Raw genomic sequence first — 12,026 nt, 5'->3', positions numbered from 1 at the left:
CCCTGGGGGTCCCTGGGGGTCCCTGGGGGTCCCTGGGGCTCAGGGCTGGGCCAGTGTCCCCGGTGTGACACCACAGCCCCGTGATGCTGCAGGGCTTGTCCTGGTCTGGGACAGCTTCTGCTGTCCAGTGCCTGGAACAGAGGCTGGATAAGATTAATAGAATAAAGTGGGTATTTATTAAAGGCCTTCAATAGGTGCAGCTGGAGTAGTCAGGAGCCTGCCAGACACTACACCCAAAATGGACAATGGTCACCAGTTTTTCACACAGTTACAAGTTTGGTCCATTTACATTTCAGGGGTTAATCCTCCAATTGCAGCTTTGGGTAATGAAGTCATTTCCCCCCAGTTTGCTCCCCTCAATTCACTGTTGTTTATACTTTCAGGGCCTGAGGCTGTTGGGTGTCCTTGGACCAGGCCCAGAGGGATTGTGTTGTCTGTTCAAAATGTGAAGGCACTAACTAACACTCTATATGGAGTATAGAGTTATCCAATAATGCAGTACAGGATCTGAAAAACATAAAAGCTAAATCAAAGCAGTGTGAGGACACTGACAGTGTGAGGAAGGGAGCAGGGCTTTTTGCCTCGTGCTCGTGGACATTCAGGGACACCAGCATCCTGGCATTCCCTCTCTGCAGCATCTGTTTGGTTTTGCCACACCTTTCCCTGCCAGGAGGGGACACACAGGAGGGATTTGGGATCTAATCCCAGGAACAGGGACAGGAGCATAGGGAACGGCCTCAGGCTGGGCCAGGGCAGGCTCAGGGTGGGCACAGCAGGAATTTCCCCATGGAAAGGGGGCTCAGGAACTGCCCTGGCACTGCCCAGAGGACTCTGGAGTGCCCATCCCTGCAGGTGTCACCTGGAGGTGGCACTCAGAGCCCTGGGCTGGGGACAAGGTGGGTATTGAGCACATCTGTGACTGGATGGGCTGAGAGGGATTTTCCAACCTCAGTGATCCTGGAAGATTCCTGTCCATTGCCTGGTGTAAAAGGCACGTAAGCAAGAAGAGCTTCATAACATGAAGTAAATTTTTGTCCTTGTAGTTCAGTCTGTAAATGTGTCACATATGAATTTTCAAGGTAGAAACTGACAGGAAATGAAGGCAATGGTGAACAATGCACAGCTGAAAATATTGAGAATTGCAGAGAAGTTAGTTGTGGCATTCAGGGTCAGGGTGGCTGACTTTTGACTCCATCAGGGAGTTGTAGTTGCAGGCTTTACAGGACAGCTGGGTCTCTGAGGCAACTAAGATCAGTATTTTTATCTACACCCCTTTTGCTATTTTCCTGTTTCTACCTTATTTGATAGAAACAAAAGAAACATATTACCTCCTGATGATATTGAATTGGGCATCTCCGTGAGGGACAGTCTCAAGGTCCTATGCCATTTGGGGGATTTTCTTCATCATCTTTTCTGCATAGGTATCTAAATTTTTTAGGAAGTTTCCCAGGGATACAGACACTGCTTTCTTGTGTTTTCTTGGACAAACAACATATGACAAAAAAAACCCCAAAACCAAAACCAAAACAAAAAAAACCCCAAAAAACTCCCAACAACAACAAAAACAAAACAAAACAAAAACAAAAAAACAACAAGAAACCAAAAAAACCCCAAAAAATACAAAAAAAAAAAAAAACAAAACAAAAACAAAAAAACAACAAGAAAAAAAATTTAAAAAAACCAAACCAAAACAAAAAAAAACTTAGTTGGTAAGCATGGAGTGTCCTTCCCTATTGTGGGTTACCTCCTTGCTCTAATGATTTTCTACTTTACTGGAAGCTGCTTTTGTTTGCATTGCATTGTGTTGAGCAGAACAGCCTGGAGTTTCTAATTAGTTACTAAACCATTGGGTCTTTTGCTGAAGATACATAAACAGAGGATAAAGTAATAGTTTTTGAGTATTGTGTAAGACTTTTCTTGCCAACTTAATTGAACAAAAGAGCACAGATTGTCTTTAGGTATTGAATTTTGCCTTCAGCATGATCTAGACCTTTTCCCTTAAGTTTATCTGTATTTTTGACAAATGGGAGAAGTTTTGGCAACTTCTGAAGTGCCACTGTTGATTTGAGCCTAACCTCAGGGTTTTTTTTAGGAATTGATGAATGGCATTTTATGTAGCACTTCAAAGATTCTTTTTTGTACTATCTCAGGTAGTCTTAGTTACAAATTGTAGGAGGCATTGAGAAGACTGCCACTACTCTTATATTGAAAAGAGACCTGGGAACATCATGTTCCGTGTGAATATGCTGGCATTTGAGAAAGGGAAGTATTTAATTGCTTTCCAGAGGGTCATATCCTCATGAGGAGCTGTGGTAATCCCTGTGTTAGCTGAGACAATGCAATTGAGGTAGTTGAGGCTTTTTGTTTTCTTAGATTGACATACAGAAAATCTAATTTTGGACTGCTTTTCATTATTTTTTTCCCCATTCACATGTAGCCATCCAAATTTCTTCCACATCTAATTTACTTTGTCAGTTATCAACAGAGTGTTGAAAAAAGGTTGCTCCAATCTCACTGCACCCCATGGTCCACTTTGGGTACATAAAAATTTAATTTGGATGCCAGTACCTAATTAAAGGATCTTTTCTGCTGTGATGTTGTCCATTGTTCCTGCCCATAGGGCCCTTTCCTGACATGGGAGATTGTTTGGCTTTTGAGCAGGAAGTGGGATATTTAATCCAGTACATTTCACTGCAACCTCACTATCAGTTCCACACCTGTACTTACTTTTCTTCCCCTTCCATTTTATTTGAATTGCCACTATTTTGGTTTCTTGTTAATATCCAGGGTGGCAGAGCATGGTTTGGTCCTCCTGAGCTACATTTTTGGGAAGGAGGTTTATTCCTGGTAAATCCTAATTCCTCTGTCAGTGACTGCATTGGGAAGTCCTGTTTTTGGCTTTCTTCCAGAACTTGTTCTCTTATGAAGAAATCTCTTTCACCCTCAATACACTGAGATGTACTTATCACTCTCTCTTACAAAATCTTCTATATTTTGAGGCTTTTTTGCATTTAACTCAAAAACTCTTATGTTCTTTTTTTAATATGAATGCAGTATTAATAAAATTTATTGGACTTCTCTGCTTCAGCTTATTCCAAAGTCTTAAATTTACCACCTGTGGGAATAAAAACCCTCCTTTCGTGCAGGCACAAGTGTGAACTTAATTGGGAAACTGATTTGAAAAGGAAATATGCTTTTTTAATTTATTGCCAGCTTAGTTGTAATCAGTCTCATTCCTCCAGGTCTGCTCACTGCATAAGTGATGTGGGAGAAGAGCAGGGAGGAAAATGGAATAATTCTTTCACCTGGGTTACTGTTTAAGGTGTACAAGAAACTACTGCCCTCTAACTGGCAATTTAAAATTAAAAACAGACAGAAGCAGAAAGGCTTTCTCTCAGATTTGCAGGCACACTTTGCTGTGTATTTTACACAGTGTTTTGCAGGGGGTTGTAATCTCAGTGTGGCAGCTCAGAACTGCCCTGTGCTGATGCCTTGCTTTCAGTGAGGCTGTGTTGGCTGAGGCCTGGTGCTTTAATAACCAGAATTCTGTGGTTTCTGGTGGGCTGGGAGGGAGGCAGAGAGGTGCACCTAGGACAGACATGCAGTGTGAGCCCCCCAAAAATCACTGAGCTGTGCAGGCTGTCCAGGGGCTGCTCCTGGACCTCCATCCCCGTGATGCCTTGGAGTGGCTGCCTAGAACAGAGGCTGGATAAGATTACGAGAATGAAGTGGGTGTTAATTAAAGGCCTTCAAAAGGTGCAGCTCGGGCAGCCAGGAGCCTCCCAGAGGCTGCACCCAAAATGGACAATGGTCACGAGTTTTTCACACAGTTATAAGTTTGGTCCATTTACATTTCAGAGGTTAATCCTCCAATTCCAGCTTCGGGTACTGAGGTCATTTCCCCCCAGTTTGCTCCCCTCAATTCACTGTTGTTTACACTTTCAGGGCCTGAGGCTGTAGGGTGTCCTTGGACCACCGTCCCAGAGGGAATGTGTTGTGTGACCCAAATGTGAAGACAGGAACTAACACTGTATATGGAGTATAGAGTTATACCCTGAAGAAGTACATGATTTGAAAACTATAAAAGCTGAAATCCCTGCAAGTGCCCGTGCTGCTCTCAGCTCCAGCCGGGCACACTTGGGCCTGCAGAGCCATCTCAGCCAGCCCCCACAGCCCGTGGTGTTCCCAAAGCTGCTCTTGTTTGATTTGCATTGTGTCAAGCAGAACAGCCTGGGGTTCCTAATTAGTTACTAAACCTCTGGGTTTAGTAAAGTTGGGTTTAGTTTAGTTTAAGCCGTTTCCAGCAGCCGAATCACGAAGTCCCTGTTGGTGCAGCCCGGCCTTGGCGTGTCCCCAGCGCTTGGCTGGCCCGGCTGGGCCATGGCTGGGCTCACACCCTGGGCCAGGCTCACACCTCCCAGCTCGCCTGTGGCCACTGGAGCTGCAGGGACCTGTGGCCTCTTGGTCCCAGCTCCAGAAAGTGGCACTGAGGGCTGCAGGGATGCACAGTGCCATCCCTCACCAAGGAGAGCAGTGAGAGCTGGGTTTGGTGAGAAGGCAGGGTGGGTAGTGGTGGTGATGTGCAAGACATGGCCTGTGTATTGATCACTCTGGTTACCCGTGATCCTTTATCCCCTTATCTCTGTGTTTTCCAGAGCTTGCTGCTCTTCAAACCTATTCCATGCCTCCCTTTCCCTGCCTTTTGTTCCTACACTTCCATAACAAGCCTTACACAGCCCCAAAATGCTCTTCCCCGTAAGCCCATAAGACGTTTCACACCCATGTGGCTGGTGGCTGCTCTCAGCCTGAGAGGAGACATGGAGAGGCTTTCCATGGACTCTGGGCACACCTCATGGCAGCTTTTCATGAGCTTCCCTCTGTAAGGGCCTCCTGGAAAAGAGGGAGAATGATGTTTTACATGGCCAGATAGCAAGAGGATGAGGGGGAATGGCTTTAAACTAAAAGAGCAAGTTAAAATTGATATTATGAAGGAATTGTTCCCTGGCAGGGCGGGCAGGGCTGGCACAGGGTGCCCAGAGCAGCTGGGGCTGCCCCTGGATCCCTGGCAGTGCCCAAGGCCAGGCTGGACACTGGGGCTGGAGCAGCCTGGCACAGGGGAAAGTGTCCCTGACATGGCTGGGGTGCCACTGGCTGATCTTCAATGTCCCTTCAACACAACTCATGCCACGATTCTGTGATTCATGGCTGCTCATGCTTTGAGGTCTGTCTCAGTTGTGCACAATGGGATGGGGTGCCGTTCTCCTCCAGTTTGCTTTTGGATGAATTCCTATGGTCAGATTTTCCTGGCTGGAGTGCCAGGACAATGGGAGCAGCTGGTTTTGGTGTGAGGTGTGAGTCTGGTGGGTGACACAGTGGGTGGTGAGAGGTGTTTTGAGCACAGTCCCCATCCCACACAACAGGCCTTCCCTCCCCTCACACCCTGCTCCTGAGTGAGCCATTCCCCATGGACGTGATTTGAGTACTTTACCTGTTGGGTCCACTTTCCCTGTCTTCCTTTTTCTGCCTCCCAGCTCATATTTCCCCCTCTCAGTTAAAATGGTAGTAGAAACCATTCCGAGTGTGGAGTTCTCGTGGTGCCCTGTGGCTGTGTCTGGCACAGGGATCCCTCAGAACCCTGGATCACACCCCAAGGCAGCTTGCTTGGAGTCACATTGGTTATGTCCTAGTGCAGCTTTTACTGTTCCCATCCCTGCTGTGGCTGTGCCATCAGGCTTTAAAATCTGTCTGGAGGCTCCTTCTCCTCTGTTGAGGAATCCTGCAGCTGCTCAAGGTGGGTGTGGGGACAGATGCAGGCAATTTCTACTGCCTTCCAGAGAGCCAGAGCCTGGTTTTCATAAGGAGTGGGTTAGGCTGTGTATTTGGCTTTTCAGGAGGGTGGTTTGATGTGGCCAGACCAAATGCCTGCTTCTCCCAGCAGCCTGAGCAACTTCAGTGCAATTAGCATGGGCTGCTGCAATGAACCATCACTCTGGTCTCATTCTGGGACAAAACTCAAAAGCTTTTAACACTACTGGAACTTGTATACTGGCTTGCTGTCAGAGGCTATGGTTAAGCTTTCTCCATTTTCCTAGGTTTTCTAAGCATGCCAGGTTAAATGGTACAGGACTTTTTATCAGGGTTTTATTAATTTCTTCCTCTCTCCATGTGGTGGGTGATGGGTCAATCAGAGGTTCTTGAAATACCTGGTTTGAGCCCTGTTCCTACAGATGATTGTAGCAGACAGGTTCAGCCTCAGCTTTCAGGATGTTTTAGACACTGCAGAATTGCTTCCCTCAATAAAATATTAATAAAAATTCGTATAAGCTGTGGTTTGCAGCAGTTGTTTCTTTCTATCAAACGATACCCTAGACAAAAAAACAGACCTAGACTGGCTGCTCACAAGTTGCTTTATATATTTTTCTGTGTTGCTTTGACATCTGAACATTTTGGTACAATTTTCTCTGACAAGGATGTTTTATACATGTGTGCTCGTGTCAGTACTGATACCCTGTCCTCTTGTAAGGCTGCTGGGATTACTATGGATATTCAGATTAATACATTTGGACATGGTGATCTCTACTCAGGCGTGCAGAGAGATGGATGGAAGGAGCTGTTGGAAGAATGTGAAGTTTATTCCAAAAGCCTCTGATTTTTCCTTTCCCAGCAGTAGTTTTGAGAAGGAGAATGGATTTAGCCTATTATAAGTTAGTGTAGGTGTACACAGGCTTTTCGAATTAACTCTTCTTCGTACTGCTAATTATGGGAGTGAAGGAGATGTTGTTTGGTTTCCAGGCTGAGTCTCACATTTTAGACAGCCAAAGCCCCCCACTGAATTGCTCTAAGAGCATCTCAAAAGAGCAAAAACTTCCGTCTTCCAGAGCAAAGTTTCTTGTTCCCCAGTAAGGCGAATCTGTCCAGCTTAATGCATTTAAAGAACCCAAGAAATACACACAAATTTCTTCCCCTAAAAGAAGCAACAAAAAAGTGAAAGAGAAGTACTGTATGTAGCAATGTCTTGGGTCCTACATCAGCAGTTCATCCTTTCTGAGTCTGTATCCTACTATTTTCCTTCTATTTTTCTCAGTTTGAATGAAATTGAAGTGAAACCCCTCAAAATCTGTGTTGAAAACAATTGGTAGCAAAACTTCTAAAACATTTTGAAAAGGATGGATAGAAAAAGAGAGTGTTTCACCTGTCTGGATTTGGTTTTAGGTAGGAAAGACTATTTCAGTTAAATTTAAATAAAAGCATTTCATTGCATATGTTACATATATTTTTATCTTGAGAACATTGTAAAACAATTTATGCTACCTCAGACATGATTAGTGCTTTTGATTCAGACGACTTTTATGATGTGCAAATGACTTTTTAGGGTGCAAAGAGGTGAAGTACTCTGATTTCTGAAAAAAAACAAACCCAGAATTCTTGGAAAGAAAAAAAAAAAAAAACCCAGAATTCTTGGAAAGAAAAAAAAAAAAAAATTTGAAAAAATTTAAGGAACTAATCTCATACTTCACTGCTTTTTCTTGCACAGCTGAGTGATAAGTGGATTGCTTCATGGCAGATTTATTTATGCATATTTTTCACTTCTTGGAAGAAGTGCCCTGACCTTCCTTTTTCCAGTGTATTGTTTACTTCTGCAGTAATCAAACTATAACAGCAAATGTAATAGAATTACATTCACTTCTTGTTCTTTTTATAATCTGTACAAGGAGGAAAATTTTTTACTTTATGATAGCTGTGGGAATTTATACTAATTATTTTAAATCCAAGCTTGTTTTCCAGATTAGGTGTTGAATTTAACAGCTGTGGTTAATATTGGCCCCCTCCAGTGTGGAAGTTCACTAACACTGACTGAAATACAAGTAAATATTTACAGAAAAAAACCACATTGTAGAGGATGCACATTACTGCAATTTTAGGAACCTCACAGTATTTAATAGTGAGTATTCATTTTTTTAAGAGTGCTATAACAAGCAGGAGGAATTTTAAAAGGAAAAGATTTGCTATCCCAAAGTTCCCTCTGTTAAATGCTGTGCTCAAACTCAGCAATGGAAAATGATGTGATATCAAACAGTGATGGATCACTTGTCAATGATTTAGGGCCTCCATTCTGCTGTGTTTTGTTGGCTCTTTGTCTTGTATATTTACGTAATTCTCAGAGGAAGAACCTTCCTAAAACCCGGGGTAAGAGGCAGCAAAGTGTCTGGATTTTGCTGCTTCGGTGTCAGTCTGATGAAGGTGCTGCACAGGGAGAAACTGATTTCTCCTCTCCCTGAAGCTGGGAAGCATTTCTGACGTGATGCTCAGATTTTGGCATCTGATTACACTAGGGATATTGTCCCTTTGCAGAGAAAAGCTGCCCAAGAGCTAAAGGAAACACTGGTTCCTGATACTGATTGGATTACAGGCATTTATTTCAGTAATCTTAAAAAGGCCTAAAAAATAAAACATGTGTTAGCACACTAAAGTGACAGTTTTGATGGGAATTCTTCCATAAATTGATCTGGCAGATGAAGAGAAATAGTTTTGATGAAGTGCTACATGCTCCCCCAAGTCTTCCCAAAAGATGGAAAAAAATCAAGACCTCAAAATACATAAAACAAACTGAGTTTACTGAGTTCTTGGGCTTAGCATGAGATTTAGAAGCTCATAAAAAGTGCAGTTATCTTGCTCTCAGAAGCTGAATACTGTGAAACTGGGTACTGTTACACCCGTGTCTAAAAAAGGATATTAAACTGTTTCAATTTGGATGATTTGGTGGTTATGATTTGGGTGGTTTATGATCAAGCTGCACATTATAACTTAAGCCAAACAAGCATGTCTTTGTAAGTTTATTGCCACTGGGGCCATGTTATCTGTCCAAGTCCCATGAGGGGGTTTTGATGCCTTGAGAGGACACCTAGAACAGAGGCTAGGCAGAATAAAGACATAAAGTAGGAGTTTATTAAAAATATATTAGCCTAGAAAAGGATTGTTTTGTCTAGGTAAACTGTGAGGACATATAACACTATGTGAAGTTCAGAGTTATATACTGATGCAGTACAGAATCTGGAAAATATGAAAGCTAAATCTTAAGGCATTATTCCCCCCCTTTAGAGGCTTGACAAAGCCTCTAGCTTGTCAAGTCTCTAGTCTAAATATCTACTAATAATAGGTATTTAATAATAGATACATATCTAACAACAGTAAATATCTAACAATAGTAAATGTCTAACAATAGTTAGATGTCTAACGGTAGTAAATATCTAACAACAGGAAATATATAACAATAATAAATGTCTAACAGTAATAACGTTTTGCACAGTTGGCTATCATGCCAGGAACAATAATGATTATTATGAACAGTTCTTTAGGCACAGAAGAGGAATCATTTGAAACATCTTTTCACCTGAACCAGTCTCTGTTTTTACAATTCCTTCAGGAGCAGAAGCCTTCTTAAACTAAAACCACGAAAACCAGCATCTGGCTGTTTTTAGTGACCTGATCTTTCTCTGGCAGCTACTCGGACATCCTGATTGAGCGGGAGGTGCTGATGCAGAAGTACATCCACCTGGTGCAGATCGTGGAGACCGAGAAGGTGGCGGCCAACCAGCTCCGGCACCAGCTGGAGGACCAGGACACGGAGATCGAGCGGCTCAAGTCAGAGGTGAGGGCCACCAGGCAGCCCCTGACTGGAGCCTTCTGCTGGGTGCATGGCTGTGGGGATGCCTTGGCAGGCTCCTACAGCAGGGCTAGACACAGTTAAAGGAATAAAGTACAATTTATTAAAAGGCCTTGGGCAGGACAAGAGCCCAGCTGTGGCTCCTCCCGAGGTGTACAGCAGAATCAGGAGCCCCTGATGCAGGGAGTGATTGGCATCTCACTCCATTTGTTCAGAGTGCTGAACAATTGCTTTATTATAACAGTATTATATTATACTATACTATATTGAAGACATACCACTCTAAAGAATACTAAAAAAATACTACAGAAAAACCCATGACTGTCTGAGACAGTCAGGACACAGCTTTGACCCAATAGGCCAATTAATATAAACAATCATCACCAGAATCCAATTAAGAACTCCCTTCAGGTAAACAATCTTCCTGACACATTCCACATGTGCAAAAATGGTAGGAACAGAGAATAGAGATAAGAATTGTTTTCTCTTTCTCTGAGGTTCCTCACTGCGATTCCCAGAAAATATCCTTGGGAAGTTGTGCCTGCCTGCTCTCTATGAAGAGAGCTGTGGCCACAAAGCTGCACCCAAGGCAGACCCAAGATGAACTCTGAGTCACGAGTTCTCACACTTTTATCAGTTTTGGTCCATTCCCACCTTGGGTTCATTGTCCAGTTCCAGCTCCAGGCTGTGCAGTCCCACCCTCCCAGGTTGCTCTCCTCCATTCCTGTTGTTGGCACTTTTGGGGCTGAAGCTGCAGCGGTGTCCTTGGTTCTGGGGCTGGAAAAGGATTGTTCTGTGTGCCTGAGCTGTGAGGAGAGCTGCTGGCACTGTACATGAAGTTCAGAGTTACATACTAATGCAGCGCAGAGTCTGGGAAATATGAAATCTCAAACTTGAGGCATCAGTGGCATTCAGAATTTCTGTAGTATTCTGTGAAAATTGCAGAGCCCAGTGAGGTTAACATGTTACAGTCCCCCTGTGACTCCTTAGAATAATAATTTTTTTTAATTTTTTTTTTTAAGTATTGGGGTGTGTTGGGCTGCTTGTGTTACTTTTCCTGGCATCCTGTCATCCTTTCATCCTGTTAAGATGACACACTGCTTTGCAGAGTGGATGCCACTGATTTCACTGTTTCCTCCCAGCCTTCAGGTTTGAGTTTGGCTGTGATGGTGTTAAGGACTGTCCCAGACTGCTCTGATTCCCTGGATGTTGTTCAAATCCTTGCTGCAGTCCCAGGCTGATAAAGCCCAAAAGGCATAGTTAGTTTTGGGGGCAGAACCTGCTGGTTCTGGGTCCCTTTTACAGCTGAATCTGTACTAGCCTGAAGTGCCCCAGTCCCTCTCCCCAGATGTTTGTTGGTCATTCTGTGCCCCTTCCACAGGCTGGGGGAAGAGGAAATTGTTGTTCTCCAACCAAGGGTTTCCTTAACTTTAGGAAGCATTTAATGAGTGTTTGGTTTTGTCAGATTGTAGCGCTGAATAAAACAAAGGAAAAAATGCGACCTTATCAAGGCAACCAGGAAGATGAAGATCCAGATATTAAAAAAATTAAGAAGGTAAACATGAGACCTTTTGTGTTTAAAGGGAGGAGGGTGGGATGAGGGGTGTGCTTCCTTTTTTTGGCCTAGCTTTTTTTTTTTTAAGTACAGTTGAATAGCAAAGTTTTTCTTTTCCCTGCCCCTACTTAAATCTTTTCAGTAACATGTATTTTAGTGCCACATTTAACCTTGTGATGTATTTGCATGAAATCCTTTATGGAATGTTTCTAGTTGCTGTCTTTTTCTGGGGTGTGCAGTTTGAGCCAGGGTCAGCACTGAGCTGGTAACTTGGTGTGAGCTTTTTGTGTAAATTAACCATTGTTGCAGAAGCTGGGAATGCCCCTTTTAGTAGCAAGAGAGCTTTGAATCTGTATGCAATTCACTGTATTCTGCGTCTTGGTCATTCTGGCATTTGGGCCCCTTTTATTTAAGTTATTTTTTCAGAGTAAACTGATACCAGTGAAATTCTGCACTTCTCATTCAAGATGAATGATCTCCACATCAAGATCAGGGCACACACATAATGAAATTTCCTGTGGCCAGATGTAGACCTCCTCTGTAATCTTTAATGCACTTGCAACTTTAATAAATATTGTGCTTAGTTAGATTTTTCCATGACACAGAGGTGCTTTTTAAGAATGCCAATAATCTGTCTTTTTGAATACTGTGTTTGTTACCTTGATGTCTGATACCAAGCAATGTATTGATACCTAGCTTTAAATACCCGTGCCAAATATTATCTGTTCAAAATGGAAAGCAAACTGAGTTTAAAAAATCATTTAAGAATTCTGCCAGTAGTGACATTGACTCTGTGCTGGGATGTTT

At 43.1% G+C, this 12,026-nt stretch overlaps 1 protein-coding gene across 1 annotated transcript in view; it reads left to right on the top strand.

The window, feature by feature from the left end:
- Positions 1–12,026, top strand: part of RASGRF2 (Ras protein specific guanine nucleotide releasing factor 2) — a 124,130-nt gene that overhangs the window by 42,467 nt on the left and 69,637 nt on the right. The window contains exons 3-4 of the mRNA XM_039696351.1: positions 9,502–9,649; positions 11,130–11,219. Of these exons, the coding sequence (XP_039552285.1) occupies positions 9,502–9,649; positions 11,130–11,219 (238 nt within the window). The remainder of the gene's footprint in view (positions 1–9,501; positions 9,650–11,129; positions 11,220–12,026) is intronic.

The sequence above is a fragment of the Passer montanus genome, unplaced genomic scaffold (genome assembly GCF_014805655.1).
Source record: "Passer montanus isolate IOZ18808 unplaced genomic scaffold, ASM1480565v1 scaffold97, whole genome shotgun sequence".
NCBI classification, from domain to species: Eukaryota; Metazoa; Chordata; class Aves; order Passeriformes; family Passeridae; genus Passer; species Passer montanus.
Note: the sequence above shows the minus strand (reverse complement) of the source record. Positions and strands in the feature narration are given on the sequence as shown.